This window comes from Apis cerana, linkage group LG4 (genome assembly GCF_029169275.1).
Source record: "Apis cerana isolate GH-2021 linkage group LG4, AcerK_1.0, whole genome shotgun sequence".
Lineage (NCBI taxonomy): Eukaryota > Metazoa > Arthropoda > Insecta > Hymenoptera > Apidae > Apis > Apis cerana.
In genome coordinates, this window is record NC_083855.1 from 3640900 (window position 1) to 3660399 (window position 19500).

The 19500-nt window shown below is 21.6% G+C and overlaps 3 protein-coding genes across 3 annotated transcripts; 1 reads left to right on the top strand and 2 right to left on the bottom strand.

Moving 5' to 3' along the window:
* Positions 1-12: 12 nt before the first annotated feature.
* LOC108003609 (chromatin assembly factor 1 subunit B) lies at positions 13-2405 on the bottom strand. The gene is made up of 6 exons (XM_017065979.3): positions 2119-2405; positions 1913-2045; positions 1547-1850; positions 1217-1480; positions 892-1119; positions 13-828 (listed from the first exon to the last, which is right to left on the bottom strand). Exons 1-6 carry the CDS (start codon positions 2257-2259, stop codon positions 288-290), a joined length of 1611 nt encoding a protein of 536 aa, XP_016921468.1. The 5' UTR covers positions 2260-2405; the 3' UTR covers positions 13-287.
* A 322-nt stretch (positions 2406-2727) lies between these two features.
* On the top strand, positions 2728-6329 carry LOC108003583 (putative lipid scramblase CLPTM1). Its single transcript, XM_017065929.3, has 6 exons — positions 2728-2927; positions 3252-3836; positions 3908-4025; positions 4091-4294; positions 4358-4495; positions 4823-6329. The coding sequence occupies exons 1-6, from the start codon at positions 2790-2792 to the stop codon at positions 5581-5583; spliced, it is 1944 nt and encodes a 647-aa protein (XP_016921418.3). The 5' UTR covers positions 2728-2789; the 3' UTR covers positions 5584-6329.
* A 932-nt stretch (positions 6330-7261) lies between these two features.
* LOC108003603 (multidrug resistance-associated protein 1) lies at positions 7262-18936 on the bottom strand. Its single transcript, XM_062073616.1, has 22 exons — positions 18778-18936; positions 18542-18684; positions 17969-18268; positions 17753-17890; positions 17392-17505; positions 17116-17315; positions 16685-16870; positions 15968-16601; positions 15721-15867; positions 15554-15638; positions 15280-15479; positions 14689-15190; positions 13910-14087; positions 13699-13822; positions 13410-13629; positions 11778-11998; positions 9560-9740; positions 9186-9294; positions 8939-9065; positions 8194-8716; positions 7868-8114; positions 7262-7798 (listed from the first exon to the last, which is right to left on the bottom strand). The coding sequence occupies exons 2-22, from the start codon at positions 18569-18571 to the stop codon at positions 7684-7686; spliced, it is 4581 nt and encodes a 1526-aa protein (XP_061929600.1). The 5' UTR covers positions 18572-18684; positions 18778-18936; the 3' UTR covers positions 7262-7683.
* Positions 18937-19500: the final 564 nt, after the last annotated feature.

Genomic DNA, 19500 nt, shown 5'->3' on the forward strand with positions numbered 1-19500 from the left:
ATAAAAAAGATGGAAAATTGATTAAAATTTATTTACAAATTTGTTTTATATACATATTTAAAAATGTTATATATTAATAATATATAAAAATTAATCAATTACATCGTAAACAAATGAATATATTTCTATAAATAAAGGAAATGAATAAATTTGATTAAATTTATTAAAATATTTATTGTAATAATAAAAATTATAAAATGAAATATTATAAAAATATATATATGTAAATATTTAAATATATATGTACTACGTAAATATATTTTATAATTATTAGTCATATTTAAAAATTAAGATTGTTCCTTTTTAAGTCCCTTTGGACTAGAAAGTGTAATTAATTGTACTCTTCGAGGTGTTTTACTAGGGACTATTAATGGTACCTCTGATTTTTGAGATATATCTTTTTGAGATATATTTACTTTGATAACTTCATTAGTACTTTCTTCATTATAAACTAATTTAATATCTTCAGTCTCTTCAATTTCCATTTTATTATCTAAGTCTTTTTTTTGTTTAATTGTGTGATTTAATAATTTATTATTTTCATTTTTGATATTTTGTGAATTTTCATTGAGAATTTTTTTTATTTCATGTTTTATATCAAAATCTATAGCACTATTATCTATATCAGCAGTGGCTGCAGGTTTTTCAGATACATTTTTAATATTAAAACTTGATGTTGTAAATTGTTTAAAATTATTAATACTATCAGATTTTGTTGAAATATCATTTTGTTTCTTATATTCTTGACCTAATTCACCTTTTTGAAAATGTATTATAGAACAATAACCATCTGTTGAAGATGCAATTAAAATTCTACCATCATCTGACCTAAAAATGATAAATAAATTAATTTTTTTTTTCATTTAACAATATTAAATAATCATTTCTTACCATGCAACATCAGTTAATCTAGTATAATGAATATTTGATATTACAGCAATTGGTGAAATTTGTTGAGTATCATATATCATTATTGAATGCTGTGTTGCAACAGCAAATATCATTCGATAAGGTAAAGCTATCATTGGTGTTGGACCATTGTTTTGTAATTCAAAATAAAGTGGACAACATCGAACTGCAATAGTGCATTCATCTAAAGAAGGTAGAAGTACAAGAGGTCTAAAAATAAAATTATTATAGATTATTATAAAATATAATTATTATAAAATATATTGTGTTATATATTATATATTATATTGTATATCAATAAACTTACTCTTTTAAATTATGTCTTGAAAAAATTAAAGTTGTATTAGATACCTTTTCTGATGTTTCTATAGGCTCAATTATACCAGAAGGTACAATAAGTAATAATCCATCTATAGAAAATGTTAATCTTCTAAAAAATGACTTAAAAGTATCATCATAAAATAAACGTACTATTTTATCTTTTATTGGATAGTCTGCTCGAGTTGGAATTTTTGCCTTATAAATCCGTTGCACTGTTTTTTTAGTATTTATATCAATTAAACGGCATATTCTATAAATATATAATTTAGTTATATATAAATATATTAAAGACAAAGATATTATTAAAATTATATACCTGTCTGTACTTATTGTACATATATATTGATTACAAGGATCCCATGAAACACCTTGTACAAAACCTTTATGATCAGATAATATTGCTACAGAACGTCCTTTGTGAATATCCCATAAAATGGCTGTATTATCTACAGATCCAGAAACTAACATATTAGAATTTGGAGACCAACTGATATCATAGACATCCTCAAGATGTCCTCTTAATACTTTCCAAGAAATCCATTGTTCTTTATCTTTAGTTTCTTCAGAAGTAATAAAAAATTCGCAATCCTCCTTTTGTTTCCATAAAACTATGGTTGATTCTATAAAATATATTTTAATTTACTTTTCTTAATTAATCCTTTATAATATAATTTTTGCTAACCATCGTCTCCTGAAGCTAAAATATTTTTCGATGGTGAAAATCGCACTACATTTACTGCCCTTTGATGCCGTTCTAAATCAGCAACGCATTTCACAATAGCACCTCCATTTTCATTCATTGTTAAATGCCATATCTGATTTAAAAAAGTAATTCAAAGTTATATTCATATATTATATTTAATTGACAAATTATTTGTATAATATTACCAAAATATGTGAATCAGCACCTCCAGTTACAACACGCCAAAAAATTTCATCTTTTGATGTTTTATAAATTCCATTTTGTATATCAATACTCAAAACTGGATCACGATTATGCCATGAAATTTCAGGCGTTGTACACCACATAGTTTTAATTTAGAGAAATAATATAATATAAAAAATTATATCAAGATAATAAAAAAAGATAATAAATAATAAGTTGCATCTAACCCGTTACAAGATATCACATTGTTCCCGCCGGAACATGTGATTTTTTAAAATCCAATCTTAATTAGCTGTTCACTTTTCTAGTTAAATATCACTAGAAATTTAATAGAAAAGTAGAAATATTTATTAAAAATAGAAAAAAATTTATATAAAAAATTAAAAATAAATAAATTTATTTTATATTTTTAAAAATAATATCTCAAATAATTATAAATTATTTATGATATTAAAAAAAATTAATTTATATATTATATGTGCAAGAAAGATTAATAAATTTTTTTAATAATTATAAAAGATTATAAATATATTTCATTGTACATATTTTAAATTATTTGATTAGATATGAAAAATTTAACTTAAACAATTATGAAATATATTATACATTGTACATTGTACATCCGGTAGTATTAATATATATGTGTCTCCCTCTGAAGACTCAATGAGAATATATGGAAAACATGAACACAAAAATGGTGGGTACTGAAAATGATAATCACGATTGTGAGGAAATAGAAATCAAAGAAAATATGGATAACAATCGACAAAATGGAGAAGTAATTTCTACAGAAAACAACGAGGAGAGAGATGTGTGTTAATTATGTTATCTTATATTCTCTTATTTTATAATTCATTTGAAAATACTTATCATATTTTATTAAAATTAATAGGTTTAATTTCATATATATTTCACGTGTTCAAATTGAAAGTTTTTTAAAAATTATATTCTAATATAATATAATTTATCAAATTTATAAATTTAAATATAAAATGATTGTTTAATGATATGTTAAGTGAAATGTAAATAGTTATTGCTACCTGTTTCATTTGAAAATAATATCGTAAATATTAACTAAGATTTAATCTTTCCGAAATATTTTATTATAAAAATTGTTTTTTTAATTCATATATAGGTAAATGCAGATACTAATGAACAAAGGAAAAAATATCAACGAACACATCTAGAATCATTTTTTGCTATAACAAAATCATTAATTATACGTGCCCTCATTATTTATTGTATTAGTCATCTATTTAGACGACTTCACACTGATAATTCTCAGTTTTCTGGCATTGTTAATCCAGCACAATCTTTACAAACTGTAAATATATTTGAAAATGGAACTCTATTTGATTTACATGTTTATTTATCAGAATCAGAAAATTTTAAGGAATTTGATGATCCAAGAACATTAATATGGTTAGAACAAGGATTAATATATGGAGATTGGTATAGTGGACCATTTAAAGATGGTTCAAAAATTAAGAATTATAAATTTATTCCATCTGATCAATTAAAAAATAATGGATCTATATATCTTCATGTGTATATTACAAAAAGTGGAAAATCTCCAAATCCTAAAAGTGGAAAAAATATTTATGCAGGAAATTATATGTCAAATTCTACAAAAATGTTAAATAAATTTAAGAAAGTTAGATATCAAAAAAAGCATAATTTGTTAACTGGTGAAACTACTGCAAGTAAAGAAGAAATTGAGGTATAATTATATTCTACCATCAAATCATTAAATAAATATATTAAATTAAAGATATTAAATATTCATTTTAGAAAGCTGAATTAATGAATCAGGAATATGTATCACATTGGCATCCAAATTTAACTATTAATTTAGTAACAGATCATACTAATTGGGTATATGGTCAAGTGTCACCACCTTTAGATACATGTAAGTTTTTTTTTTAATATTTTAAATTTTTATTTTTGTTTAAGATAAATATTATTTTTTAATAGATATCCATTTTTTACCTGGTGAGAAATTTTATAAGCCTGTAATATATATGAATGATTTTTGGAATATGCAAAGAGACTATCAACCTTTAAATGATACTATAAAAGAACTTGAACTTAAATTAACTTATCAACCACTTTCATTATTTAAATGGCAAATTTATGCAGCTCAAACAATGAGGAATAAGTGGACATCTTCACTTATGGGTATATTATTTTGATAAAATTAATTATAATTAAAAATAGAATTTTAATAATATTTTTATATAGGAGATTCATCAGACGAAGATGAAAATGATCAGGATACTTTGAAGGAAACATTATTAGAAACAAATCCTTATTTATTGGGTTTAACTATAATTGTATCAGTATTACATAGTGTATTTGAATTTTTGGCATTTAAAAATGGTAAGATTAAAAATAAATAATTTAATTTTTGTAAATAGATGTGGTCAACTATTTGAATTGGAAATCAAATAATAAACATATTAATAAATTCACTAACAAACAAAATCAACTAAAAAATTTACATATAAAATTTATATATAGTATAACTTAAAAAATTGCGAAATTATATTTTTATGTTATAAAATTTTTTGAATTTTTAACATATAATTTAATATATATTTATTATATAATTTATATAATTTAATATATAATTTTACATCCACATTTAAAATAATCTACATCCACATTATAAATAATTTATAATATAATTTTTATATGTTTTTGCAGATATACAGTTTTGGAATAATCGTAATTCATTGGAAGGTCTATCAGTTCGATCTGTATTTTTCAATGTTTTTCAATCTTTGATTGTTTTATTGTATGTTCTTGATAATGAAACAAATACAGTCGTTCGGATTAGTTGCGCAATAGGTTTATGCATTGAAGTATGGAAAATTAATAAAGTTGTAAATATTACTATTGATAAAAATTCAAAAATATTTGGTATTTTTCCAAAAATAAGTTTTCATGATAAAGGATCATATGTAGAATCTTCCACAAAAGAATATGATAGACTTGCTTTTAAATATTTGTCATGGACTCTTTATCCTCTTTTAGGAGGATATGCTATTTATTCGTTGATGTATTTAGAACATAAAGGATGGTATTCTTGGGTTCTTAGTATGCTTTATGGATTTTTACTAACATTTGGATTTATTATGATGACACCACAATTATTTATTAATTATAAGTTAAAAAGTGTAGCACATCTTCCATGGCGCATGATGTCTTACAAGTTTCTAAATACGTTTATTGATGATATCTTTGCATTTGTGATAAAAATGCCAACATTATATAGAATTGGTTGCTTCCGAGATGATATTGTTTTCTTTATATTTTTATACCAAAGATGGATATATAAAACAGATCATACTAGAGTAAATGAATTTGGTTTTTCTGGTGAAATGGAAGCTAAAATAACTAAGGATAAAAAACAAGAATTTATTAAAGATCGTGCAAAAAATGAAGCAAATAAAAAAAACGAATAATGTTTGATACATAATGTTTTAGCATTAATAATATTATTCAAACTTTATCTTAAATTAATAAATTTATTAGTACCAAAGGATATATATCTATACGCAATAAGTACCTTTATCAGTTTGATATAACTACACGTGTATGTATATATATTCTTCTGGTTTTCATCTAGCCAATTAAAAAGCCTCGCAAAGACATTGATATGCTTGAATAAGAATTTTGATGTCCATTGCATTTGGCAGAATATCAGAACAAGATTTAGTATGATTGTAAAGAATGATATAAGTACATATATACTATCTTTAAGAAACAATTGTTATTATGCTTTGATTTAGATTTATTTACGTTTCATTTATATTTCAATGCTTTGTAGTAATTGTTATTATTTGATATCATGTCAAGGTATATAAAATTTATTTGAATGTTTAAAAAATAAGTCGAATTGCGAATTGTATGTTTATACACGTGTATGAAATGACTTGGATTACATATATATGCACACAAATATTTTAATGAATAATTTAAATAAGAAATAATATTATATATTTTGCATATATATATCATATTCATATATAATGAATTATGAATAATATAATTCTTGTATCAATATTTTAAGTTTATTGTTTCTTATATATGAATAAAATTTTGCAAAAGAATTCCAAACAAATTTATGTTATAAATATATTTCAAGTTGTACTCGATCTTAGATAAAATTATAATCATTGTTTTTAATAAATCAATGTCTTCAATGAAATGTTTAATTTTATCATAATTACCAGCAGTTAAATAACATAATTAATATATAGAAAATTAATAAAAAAAAAAAACAAAAATTATTCCATTTTAATATACTTTATTAATTTTGAAATATGTAATATTGTAATGTAATTATAATATTTTCAAAAAATAGTATTAATAATTTATAAATTAATTTATAATTATAAATTTATAATATAAATTAATTTAATTAATTATGAATTAAATTTATTCATAATCAAGAAGCAAAATAGAAATACTGATAATTTATATAATCTTTTTTGTAAATATGATATAAAGTGATAATGTAATATAGACTAATAATTTAAAATATAAATTGCAATACAGTATCTTTATAATATATTTATACAATATTATTTTGAGATATTCGTAAAAAAAGTTATATTATTATTTATGAATTTTTTTATATTTATTTTTGATGTCTTAACTTTAATTCTATGAACTTAATAATAAATATTTATTCAATAATTTTAATAATTATTAACAATAATAAATAATTATAACATTGAAAATATACATTATTGTTTATTCAAAATGATGCTTAAAAATTTTAAATAAAAAATTAAATTTTTATATCTTTGTTATAAATTATATATTATAAAAATACATAGCATAAATCTTTTATTTTGTTTAATTAATATATAATGTATATAACATAAATATAATATTGAAAAAATAAAATATTAAATAATAAGAATAAAACTTTTATATTATATAAAATTGTAATCTTTTTATTTTTATTTTTTTTCATAAATATTAGAGAATACTATTTACATAACTTGGAAATTTATCATATTTGTCAAACAGTACAGAGCGAAATAATTTTAACAAAAAAAAATTAACAGCAAAAAATAAATCACATTTTATATTTATACATAATTATTCTTGAAAAATAAAAATAAGACAGTATGAATCTTAATAAAGTTTAATGGAAATAAAAGAAACTAAACAATACTGCTGTATTTTGTACATTGCTTACATTTCATTATTGTTTGCCCAAGATTATGGGCTTGTTAAAGTAAAATTACTAAAACAATATATATGTACATTTAAAAACATTTTCTATTAAGCACAAGATGTGCTGCTAAAATGGCAGTACTTTAAGTAACGGATATCCGTACTACTTTACAAATAGGCTGTGCTTGGCATTATTTAAAAATTATGTATGATTTGACTGAAAAATGTTGCTCTACAAAATTTTTCATTCTTCCAAATCTAAACATACTTTATATTTGTCTATATAAATGATTTACTATATTTCTTTTTTATTATATCATAGATTTAAAATTATTATTTCATTGCTTGTACAGTATTTACGATATGGATTTTATTTATGTAGCAAGGCCTGCATCTTTAGCTATACTACTGAACAAACTAGATGAATTACGTAGTAATGATTCTGGAGAATCATATTCCACAATGCGTCCATTATCCAAGACAATGATCCTAAATATTATTTATTTAATATCAATTAATAACTTGAAAATAGTATATTACAATTTTAATAAAACATACCTGTCTGAATCAAGAATCGTATTAAGCCTATGAGCTATTGTGAGAATTGTGCAATCTTTAAACTCTTGTCTAATTGTTTGTTGGATTAAATCGTCCGTTTCTAAATCGACTGAAGCTGTAGCTTCATCAAGAATTAATACTTTTGTTTTTCGAAGCAATGCTCTTGCTAAACATATTAATTGCCGTTGACCTATACTTAAATTTTCTCCACCTTCTGATACTTCATATAAAAGACCATTTGGTAAATCTAAAATATAGTAATATATTATATTTTTTATATATTATATATATTTTTCAACATTATTTATTGATAAGATAATATTTACTTTTTATAAAAGATTTAAGATGAGCATGTTCTAAAGCTCTCCAAACTTCATCATCAGTGTAACAATTAAAAGGATCTAAATTTATTCTTAAACTTCCTGAGAATAATACAGGATCTTGAGGAATAATAGTTAATCTAGATCTTAAATCATGGAGCCCCAACTTAGCAATATCAATATCATCAATAAAAATTTGTCCATCAGCTGCTTCTATTATTCTAAATAAAGCCAATGTTAAAGATGATTTTCCAGCACCAGTTCTACCAACAATACCAACTTTTTCTCCTCCCTTAATAGAAAATGATAATCCACGAAGTACAAGTTCTAAGTCTTCCCTATAACGAACTTTATAATCTTTAAATTCTACTCGTCCTTGTACAGGCCATTCTTTAGGTGGTGTATAATCTGGATTTTTCCATGATGCTTCTTGAGGGGTTTCTCCATATTCTTTTATTCTTTCTACAGCTACAATATTAGTTTCAACATCAGAAGTCATTCGTACTAACCAATTCAATGTTTGAGTAACCTAAAAATTTTTATTAAAAATTATTTAAAAATTAAATTAATTAAATTAAATAATTTTTATTTATTATTAAATATCTATATTTTATTATCTATATATTATCTGTATATTATAATTTATATCTATAATATCTGTCTCAAAACAAATGCAAATATAAATTGAAAAAAGAAATAAAATTTTATTTCCTTATTTTTTTCCTTTATTTTATTTACATATGTAACTTACTTGTAATGCATAACTAACAGATAGTCCAACTAAACCAGAGCTTACAGTGTCTTTATTTAATACAGCAAACAATGCAGCAAAAAAAATAATTAAATTTCCAACCATTTCTAAACGTACTGCTAACCATCTAAAGAAAAAATAATAAATAACATTATTACAATTTATATAATTATCTATAATTATCTTATATAAAATATTATTAAATATATTTTAATTTAATATTGAAATTTTTAGAAAAAATTTATACCTGTTTGCAATTATACTAGGATAATAACATACTTGATTAAAATCTACTTTACTTTCGGATTCATTAATAAATCGTTCTTGTACTCCAAATGCTCTAATCATTTGTGCTCCTAATAATCAAATATTAATATTACATCTATATAATTATATTAATATTTTTGAATATAATATATATATATATATATATTATATTATATATAATATATTATATTATATATATTATATTATATATAATATATTATATTATATATATTATATTATATTATATATAATATATTATATTATATATATTATATTATATATAATATATTATATTATATATATTATATTATATTATATATATTATATAAATTATAAATCAATAATAAAACATACCAGAAACTGTTTCACTGAAATGCGAATATATAGGAGATCTTGAAACAGATTCTAAACGTTTTAGCTGTCTTGAAGATGCAACATATAACCGTTGAACAAAATAATATATTACACTTATTGGTATTATAACTGAAATAAATATTGGTGTACTAAAACTTATAACCACTAAAGTGGCTATAACCTGCAATATAAAAATAATATTTAGTAAAAAAAAAATAATTTAATAAATTTATTTCTACTTAAAAAATAAGATGAAAAATAAATTAATTTAACATTATTTAAATACGAAAAATAAAAAAAATCATATATACATAAATAAATGCATACAAATAGATATATACAATCATAAAATAATCAAGAATCAATTTTCAAATAAAGAATTCATGAATTAATGATCATGCAAAATTTTAAAACACCCACATTTTTTCCAGACATTAATATACTATTCAATATAAAAGCATTTTTTAATTTTAGTATATAATTATAATTTATTAGAATGGACACAATTATACTTTGTTTGTTATTTGTTTTTTAAAATTACACATCTTTATCAATTATTTTGAATTTATTAAGAGTTAATTGAAATAATGCAAATAATATATAAAATATTAATAAAATCTTATAGAATAAATTAATTTCATGATATACTTATAGACTCATAGGAAAAAAAGATATAGTAAATATATCTTTATTATTAATTTATATAAATATACAATTATATTATACGAGATGATATTATATGAGTATCTAATGAATTATGATTTGAGCAATTATAGAAAGGAAATAATATTTAAAAAAAAAAATCATCATCATTAATTTAATTCACGTATTTTCAAAAATTACCTCAAACAAACAATAGATGCTATCAGAAATTTGTTGAGGAAGAGATGTGTCCAGTACGTCGACATCTTTAGCAAATCTGGAGATAATACGACCAGTAGGAGTTGTATCAAAGAAGGTCAATGGAGCACGCATCACAACACGCAGCATCATTATATGCATCTGGCGAGCAGCCAGCCAGCAGCCCAGCTGGGGTGCCAAATCGCAGAGAAAACTCGTCATCGCTACAACATCAGACATAATTTGCTTTCATTGTAATCATAAAAACTTCTAAATGATACAATTATAACTAAGATTTAAAAAATCTAAAGCATTCTGTAATTTTTTTCATTCAATACAAATTTTTTATTATTATTATGAATTTTTATTCAAAATAAAATTCACAATATAATGTGAACATTTGAAAGCACTATTTAATTCTAATATACATAAACTAATAGAAATTCATTTCATTTATATTTTTCAACAATAAGTTTATAATATGAAAAAATTGCTATTCTGTCTCATGTTATGCGAGGGAGTGTAGTTTGCTGTGGAGAGGCATGCCAGGCACAAATAATAGAACAATACATAAACAAATCAAGCATTCAAATATTTAATTCATAGCTTATATTTAGTAAAATACACATATACTATTTTAAAGCATAAGCAATATTACTTTTTTAACAAAACATTAATGTATAATTGTGTCCATTACTCATTATGATGTTATTATTGTTTTGTAGTTTTTGTAATTTTTTATAACATAAACTATTGAGTTGATGACTATATAAAATAAATTTGTTACTAATTATAATTTTTATAAGATATATTATTATAAACAATATACGAAATAATTTTCATATTAATTAAAAAAAAATTTTTCAATAAAATAAACAAATATTAACAAAATACAGTCACAACACAATATATTTTATTATATAAATATATATAAATTATAATAAAATCTTATCTATTTTTAAATATAAAAATAAATATAATTTTATATTAAAAACTATATGTGATTAATATATTTATATATATATATTTAAAAATATTTATATATATATATAACAAATTTTTTATTTATTAACATTATATATATTATATTATAAAATATATATTTTTTAATTAGTTATTCCATGAAATTCTACTTCATTTAAGCATGCAAATATTTTTAATTCATTTTTATAACTTTTTTTAAAAAATTTTAAAAATTTATAATTTTTTTTGAATAGCAAGTTTATAGAACAGTATATGTAAAATGAATAATTATATGTGAATGAGATTAGAATTTTTGTTTTTAAATATAGCCACTGCGTAAGTGGATATAAACTTAATTTATAATTTTTGATCAAAATTTGTTAAGTACAGTATTTACAACGTGAAAATATCATACCCCAAAGAGGCAAGTAATCCAAGAACGCAGTATGGATGGCAGCGTATTATCAATGACATCAGTATCTTTAGAGAGTCGATTAAGAATTCGACCAGTTGGAGTTTGGTCAAAGAATGACATTGGATTCCGGAGAACACGTTGCAACGTACTCTCGAAGAGATGCACGGAAGCGCGTATTGTTCCTTTTGCCAAGAATAATGCCCCTCCAAGCACTGTCATGCCTACAATGATTGGTGATAACTTTGGTATATCATTAAACCTGATAATTATATATCAGGGACTGTATCAGTTTTTGCAATATTTGTATTTTATGTACATTATAAATCAAAAAATGAAAAATTAATTTTCTTATAATGATTTTTATTACATCATCTACCTAATACCATGTGCAAGTTCCTTTCTGCAGTTACACATGTATTGAGGTGCATAATTAGAAAATACTGATTATATATTATGACATATATTATTAAAAAAATATAATTAAATTCTTGTACTAAATTTATTTATCCTAATTTATGCAACATAAATAAATTAATAAACATGCATAGTGTCATTTTTATTATTATTGATATTGTTATTGATATTATTTTTGTTTTTTTTATTATTATATTTTATATAAAATATTGATAAATTTTCTTGCCAATTAATTATATTTTTTTATTTAATATTTATAAATATAATATTTGACGATAAAAATCTATATTATCTAATATATACTTTTAAAATTATAATTTTAAATAAAATTTGACATTTATAATATGAAAAATAACATTGAATAATTTATACAATATTTTTTACCAATTCAATTGGAAGATATTATAAAAATTAATATATCTTTTTTTTTATTCAATTAAACATATATTTTTACATGATTATTTATTTTTCTATTAATAGAAAATTTTTCTATAATAGAATGATATATATACATATATATATTTTTATTTGTATGTTAAAAAAAAACATTTAAAATTCTTATAATTTAATTGTGATGAGTATGAACACTTAATATATAAAAGATATAAAATCTATGTATTTTAGTAATAGATAAGTGATAAAAAGCTTTGTTATTTTGCTACTTCATGCTGAAATATTGTACATAAATATTGCATGAGCTTATACATACATAAGAAATAAGATAAGTACATGCGAAACAAAAATTAATTTTGAATAATAATTAAGGTAATTGCATTTAAACAATATATTTCTACAAAGCTTTTAATTTAATTTATAAATATTCTATTGACACAGCAAACTGCACTCGCACTAATATTTTAACACTAGTTAGATTTTGTTAATATTTTAATGTTAATTGCGTATTTAAAATTTCAAAACAAATTTTTAAGGAAATAATGATTTTATAATGTTAATACATAAACAGTTAGTTTCAAAATCATATAAATACATATTTTGTTTATAATTTAAAATTTAATTTCCCCAAAACTGTGTAATCTGTGAAGGAACATGCCTTTCAAACAAAATTTAATAATAAATAAATAAAATAGTCATTGTATATTGTATCATAATATAATTTAAAATTAAACTTACCTTAACATAATAATTTTTTTTAAAATTCTAATTCTAAGAATTATTAATAAACAAGAAATAAATAATTATAAATTTTTAAGCACATACCTTGGCCAAGGCCAAGTCCACCATATACTCCAAGATACATGTTTTGTTTAACGTGATCAACCGTATTATTAACATCTGTTAAATTATCATCTGACCACATACTGAGCCAAGTATTTGAACCAATACTAAATCCTTGAAAAATAGCATTCATTATAATAGTGGATATTGATAAAAACCAACCAATGGATTTAAAATAGTGAGAATAGACTCGCCATTTAACCTTAATAAAAATAATATATGATTAAAATTTATTCAATAAATTATTTTATAAAATAAAAAAAAAACTTACACTTCCAGTTTCAGTTTTTTCTACTTCTATTAATTTACCTCCTGATTTTGGAGATAATAATTTCGCTTCTTTTATATTACTATTTTCATAAGTACCAGACTGTTGACTACTTGTAGAATATTGTCTAAAAAATATAAAATTACATATATTCTTCTAAATAGAAATATTATATTATAGAAATTTGCATAAAATCGAATTGAAGTAATTTTACCTCTTTAATGAACCATTTAAAGATTTTCTATCAGCTATAGAACCAGATTCACTTTGACTTTCTGACATTCTTGATTTACCTCTTGTTAATTTCTGTTGTAATTCATTTGATCCAATTGTAGATTCCAAATGTTGTTTAATTTCATGTAGATCTGCTTCTGATTCACCATCAGCATGTACTATTTTAAATTTATTATAAAAAATACACAACATATTCAAAAATAAATTACACAAAATTAAAAAATAATAACATAACAGGATTCACTTTGATGTTAAAATAAAATTTCAAATGCATTCGGCAAATCATGATTATTAATTTCAATAAATTAAAAATAAATCATAAAAAGAATTATATATATATAATACTAATTATATATTTCATTTCAATAAGTTTCTGATTTAAATTTAACATGCATTATAATCTTTTTATATATAATCTTTTTTTTATTTAAAAAAAAGATATGTATAAAAGATTATATAAAAGAGAATACTAAAAAATAAAATTGTAGTGTAGATTACTTTATGCTATAAGCCAGCTGATAAGTTTTAAGAGTAGCAAATTGCAAAAAATACTAACATCATTGATACTCTAACATCACAAGCCAAATGCAATATAAACCATTTTGTGGACAATCACACAAATTGAAGTAGGAAAAGGAATCGTAATTACTTTTTTCACTGACTTACGATTTCCAACTTAGATTCATGAAAAATATAAGTAAAAATTAATATAAAACCTAAATAGAAAAAAATAAGAAAAATTAAAAAAGTGATACATACCTTCCTGAAGATGTTGCACTAAAAACTCAGAAAAGGCTCCCCTTTTCTCTAAAAGTTGTTTGTAAGTTCCAACTTCTGTTATTTCACCATCTTTAAGAACAATAATGTTATCTACTTCTGGTAAATAAGTGATACCATGTGTGACGAGTATTCTTGTTTTCTTCTTAAGTAAACCACTAGAGCCAATTACATTTTCAAATATATGTTTTCCAACATGTGAATCTACTGCACTTAATGGATCATCCAAAAAATAAATATCGGAATCATTATATACTGCTCTGGCCAATGATACTCTTTGTTTTTGTCCACCAGATAAATTTATTCCTTTTTCTCCAATTTCAGTTTGATCACCTGCAGGCAGTACTTTTAAATCTGGAGTTAATGCACATGCCTCAATTACACGATTGTATAAATTTTTGTGCAATGATTTTCCAAATAAAACATTATCTTGTAACGATGCATTTTGAATCCATGCTTGTTGAGATACATATGCAATAGAACCCTATTATATATAATATATATTATAAAATAAACAAATAATAAAACTATTTAATCATATAAATGTTTTCATTTAAATAATAAAATATTTACTTTTGTATTAACTCTGCCATTTATCTTCTCCATTTCTCCAAGAAGAGCTGATAAAAGAGAGCTTTTTCCAGATCCTACAGTGCCAACAACAGCTACTAATTGACCCTGTTCCACTTGGAGATTGATATTTCTTAATGTTGGTCTATCAATATTTTCCATATCCCATATGAAGGTGCCATTTTCAATTAGTAATGTATATGCTATATTATATTAATATATATGATATATTCAATATATAATATTTTTAAATATATAAAAATTATTAGGAACTTACATTCAGATGAATCATGTTGAACATTATTTGGATCTAACTCTTCTGTATTCATGAATTTATTAATACGTTTCACAGAAACATAAGCCTAAATTATATTATATTAAAAAATGAAAATTATATGTATTGTATTGTATATATTGTATTGAATATAAAAAATTTTTATTTACTTGAACCATGTTACCAATCATCATAGGTAATATAGAAAGAGGAAACCTTAAGATATTAAAAAGACTGAGTGAAACAAAAGCTTTTGTACTATCTAAACGATTATTTTCATCTATAAGTACATATGTTGCAAAGGATACCAATGAAACCTATAAAATAAAAGTTATATATAAATAAATAAATAATGAACAAAAATAAATAAAAAATCATTTTCTCTCTTAATGATATAAAATTAACTTAAAAACTTACTAAAAAGGGTGCAAAGGACCAAATAAAACTTGTTCCAGAATTAAGATATGCTGTTTCCTTAAGTACTTTAATTTCTTTTGTTCGTATTTTTAGTATTTGTTCCTCAAATGAAGGTTCCCATGCATATAGTTTTAATACTTTTATACCATTAAGTACTTCATTCATTAATTTAACTCTTTCATCTTTATGTTTCATTTGTCTAATTTGCAATGTTTTAACTCTATTAGTAATTAAGACATTTATTGGGATAAGAATAAGTAAAACAGCTAATCCAGCAAGTACAGCTGGTCCCAAAATATCCCATAAAAAATATAATGCTAAAACTATTTGCAATGGAGCAGACCAAATCATATTTATATATGCTGTTAAATCCATAAATCTTTGTGCATCCACAGACATTAGATTTACTATTTCACCAACTGTTGACTCTTTTCTTGCAGCATTGGACATTCTCAATGCTTTCCGATAAATTGCTGCAATTAAAGCAGTACGTATTCGTAATCCAACTAAAAACATACGATGAAAATACTGAGATAAAACTAATGTTTGAAATATGGCTGTAATTAACAATAAAACTGCATAAAAATAGCCTTTCCATAGTGGTTCATGTCCTTTAATAAAATCGATAAGTAACCTATATTAAAAACATTTTAATTTGTAACTGTAATTCTAAAAACTAATTAATTTAAAATAAAAAGTAAATATCTATTTACTTACTGTAATATTTGTGGACTAACAAAAGTTATAATATCTTGTATAAATTTAAGTACTGCACCAAATAAAAACGTGGCACCAAAAGCTTTGCAAAGAGGAGGCAAAACTGATGATGTTTTCTTTTTATATTCATTATTGAAATTTACTTGGCCAGATCCTTTTCTGAATGATGCTTTAGTATTTTGTACACTAAAAATAAATAAAAATAAAACATATTTAAATGTTTAATCATATATACAATTTAATTAACTTACCTAAAGTAAGTCCAAAATACTCTTGTTAGCAAAAGTGAATTTATATCTTATTAGTAATATAATATATAATAAAATTCTTTGGTTATTAATTGATTTTTACTTAAATTCTTTTACTTTATTAACTAATTTTTATTTAATTTTTATTCTCTAATATTAAATATTTATAAATATCACACTCACTTGTTTCTTTTTTGTAAATTTTTCTTCCAATATTTCTCAAATTTAGGTACAATTTCTTTAGCTGTATCTTCTGGATTTATGGACCACAGATCTGTAATTTCTAAAGGTTTTTTAAAACCTTTCCATGCCATTGAATCAAACCAACTAAAAAAGATTTTTCCTGGAAAGGAAGATTTTTGTTCTGGACATGGTTTTTCAGCCTATAAATACAATATATAAAATTAATATTCTAATATTTTTCATTTTAGTTATAATATGATTTATCAAAAATATTACCCTGGGATATTTAGAATATTTAGGTTCAGCATCAACCAAGAAGTTTAATAAGAATAAAAATATTACTATTGGATAATATATCATATATGATATAAATGAATAAGAGATTTCATTCTAAAAAAAAATATATATAAAAGAAGTTAATATATACAAAAAAATTCTTTTAATATTAATATTAAGAATTAAAATATAATCTTATATATAATCTATATATAAAATAATCTATAAAATAATATATAAAATAATCTAATATATAAAAAATAAATAAATCTGTCAATTAATCATTAATATAGTCATTAATATTATATAAAATAATTTCAATTAATTGTTGATTATTTCATAACAATAACTAATAACATACCTTATTTATATATAATTTTAATAAACTTCTATATTCAATAATTCCACATAAAGCAAGTAGAAACCAAAATAAAAATAATAATCCAGAAGTTCGCATTCCATATTTCCTATTATATGTTACTAAAATACTTGTTTTAAGCTATAAAAAAATTAATAGAATATTATTACAATATATTAATTTTCTATAATTTTTTAAAAATTTATAAATAATACTTACAAAGGTAACAATTCTTATAATTGGTGTACAATAATCAACATTATAAACTTTTTCATAAGTACTTTTATGTATAGCTATTCCTAAATCAACAATATTAAGTAAAATCAGAGTTATTATGAGTATTTGTTTAGAAATAAATAACCATGTATATGGAATATTTTTATTTTTGCTGTTTAAGAAATAATAAATTTCTATTCCAGAGAATAACCATAAAAATGCACATGGTATCCATACTAACACAGTTTTCTGAAAACATTCTGTAATCTCTGGGTCATCTGTATTCCATATTAAATTATAGTTCTACAATGTAAAAAATAAATTATCTATATATATTTTTTAAATCAAAAAAATAAAATAATAAAAATAATAAAATTACAGACAAAATAAATTTTATTTTAAAATTTAATGTAAAATATTATATCTTTATATTTTTAATATAATATAATATACCTTTATATATACTAAATTACATTATTAATCAGCTATTTAATTAAAAAAATATTTCAAGTGAATTTTTATGATACAAATAAAACAAAAACATAACAAAAGAACAAATAGAATATGCATTCTTACCCAAAATTCAGTACCACAAAATTGATCCATACTTTAGCCTTCCATAAAAATACATTTACTGCTTTATAGGTTTTGCTTTACTTATTCAGATAACACTCTTGAGTTCTTTTATAGGTTTCTTAAGCAAGATAAAGTGTTCCACACTATAATAGATATCGTTAATTTCAATAAATGATTGTAGTCAAGTAAAAGATGTTCAATTGAAGAAATATACAATTACATTATATACCTATTACCTTATATATCTATTTAAAACTAACTGATACAACTATATCCGCTCACTTTCTCAAACAAATGTAAACTGTGCTGAATAGAAACCGTTCACATTATAATGTTGGTCCAATCAAGATATATTACGTCATCTTGCGCACAATTTTGAAATAACGGTTTAAGTTCTAAACAGAAAAGATTGTTTGTATAACCAAAAATAGAAAATCTAATAAAATGAGAATAATAAAAATTCTTAAAATAATATTTTAAATTTTATAAAATTTTAATAAAATTTTATTTAATTATATATTTTATTTAATAAAAAAATATATTAAGAAATGTTTTACGTTATTATTATAAGAAAAAAATAAAACAAAGATATATTATGATAAAATACATATATAAAAAATTAATAATTTGCATAAAAAATCATAATTTTTTTTTATATATAAAATTTATATTAAATTTATATTATATAACAATGTTTTTGCAAAGTTATAGTATTTGATATTTATGTTATATACTATAAATTAATGAAATGGTAAGACATTAAATCAATATTTAACAATGTACATTAAAATAATTGATTAGATACCTAGTCATAAATTTTTTTATACAAGTTTTATGCAACAAAGATATATTAGTATATTCTTTCGTAACATTATATCATACGTGCAATGTCATCGAATGACATAGCTAAATTTTTAATATCGATGTACTGACACATCTAACACATCTAAAACTTTTAT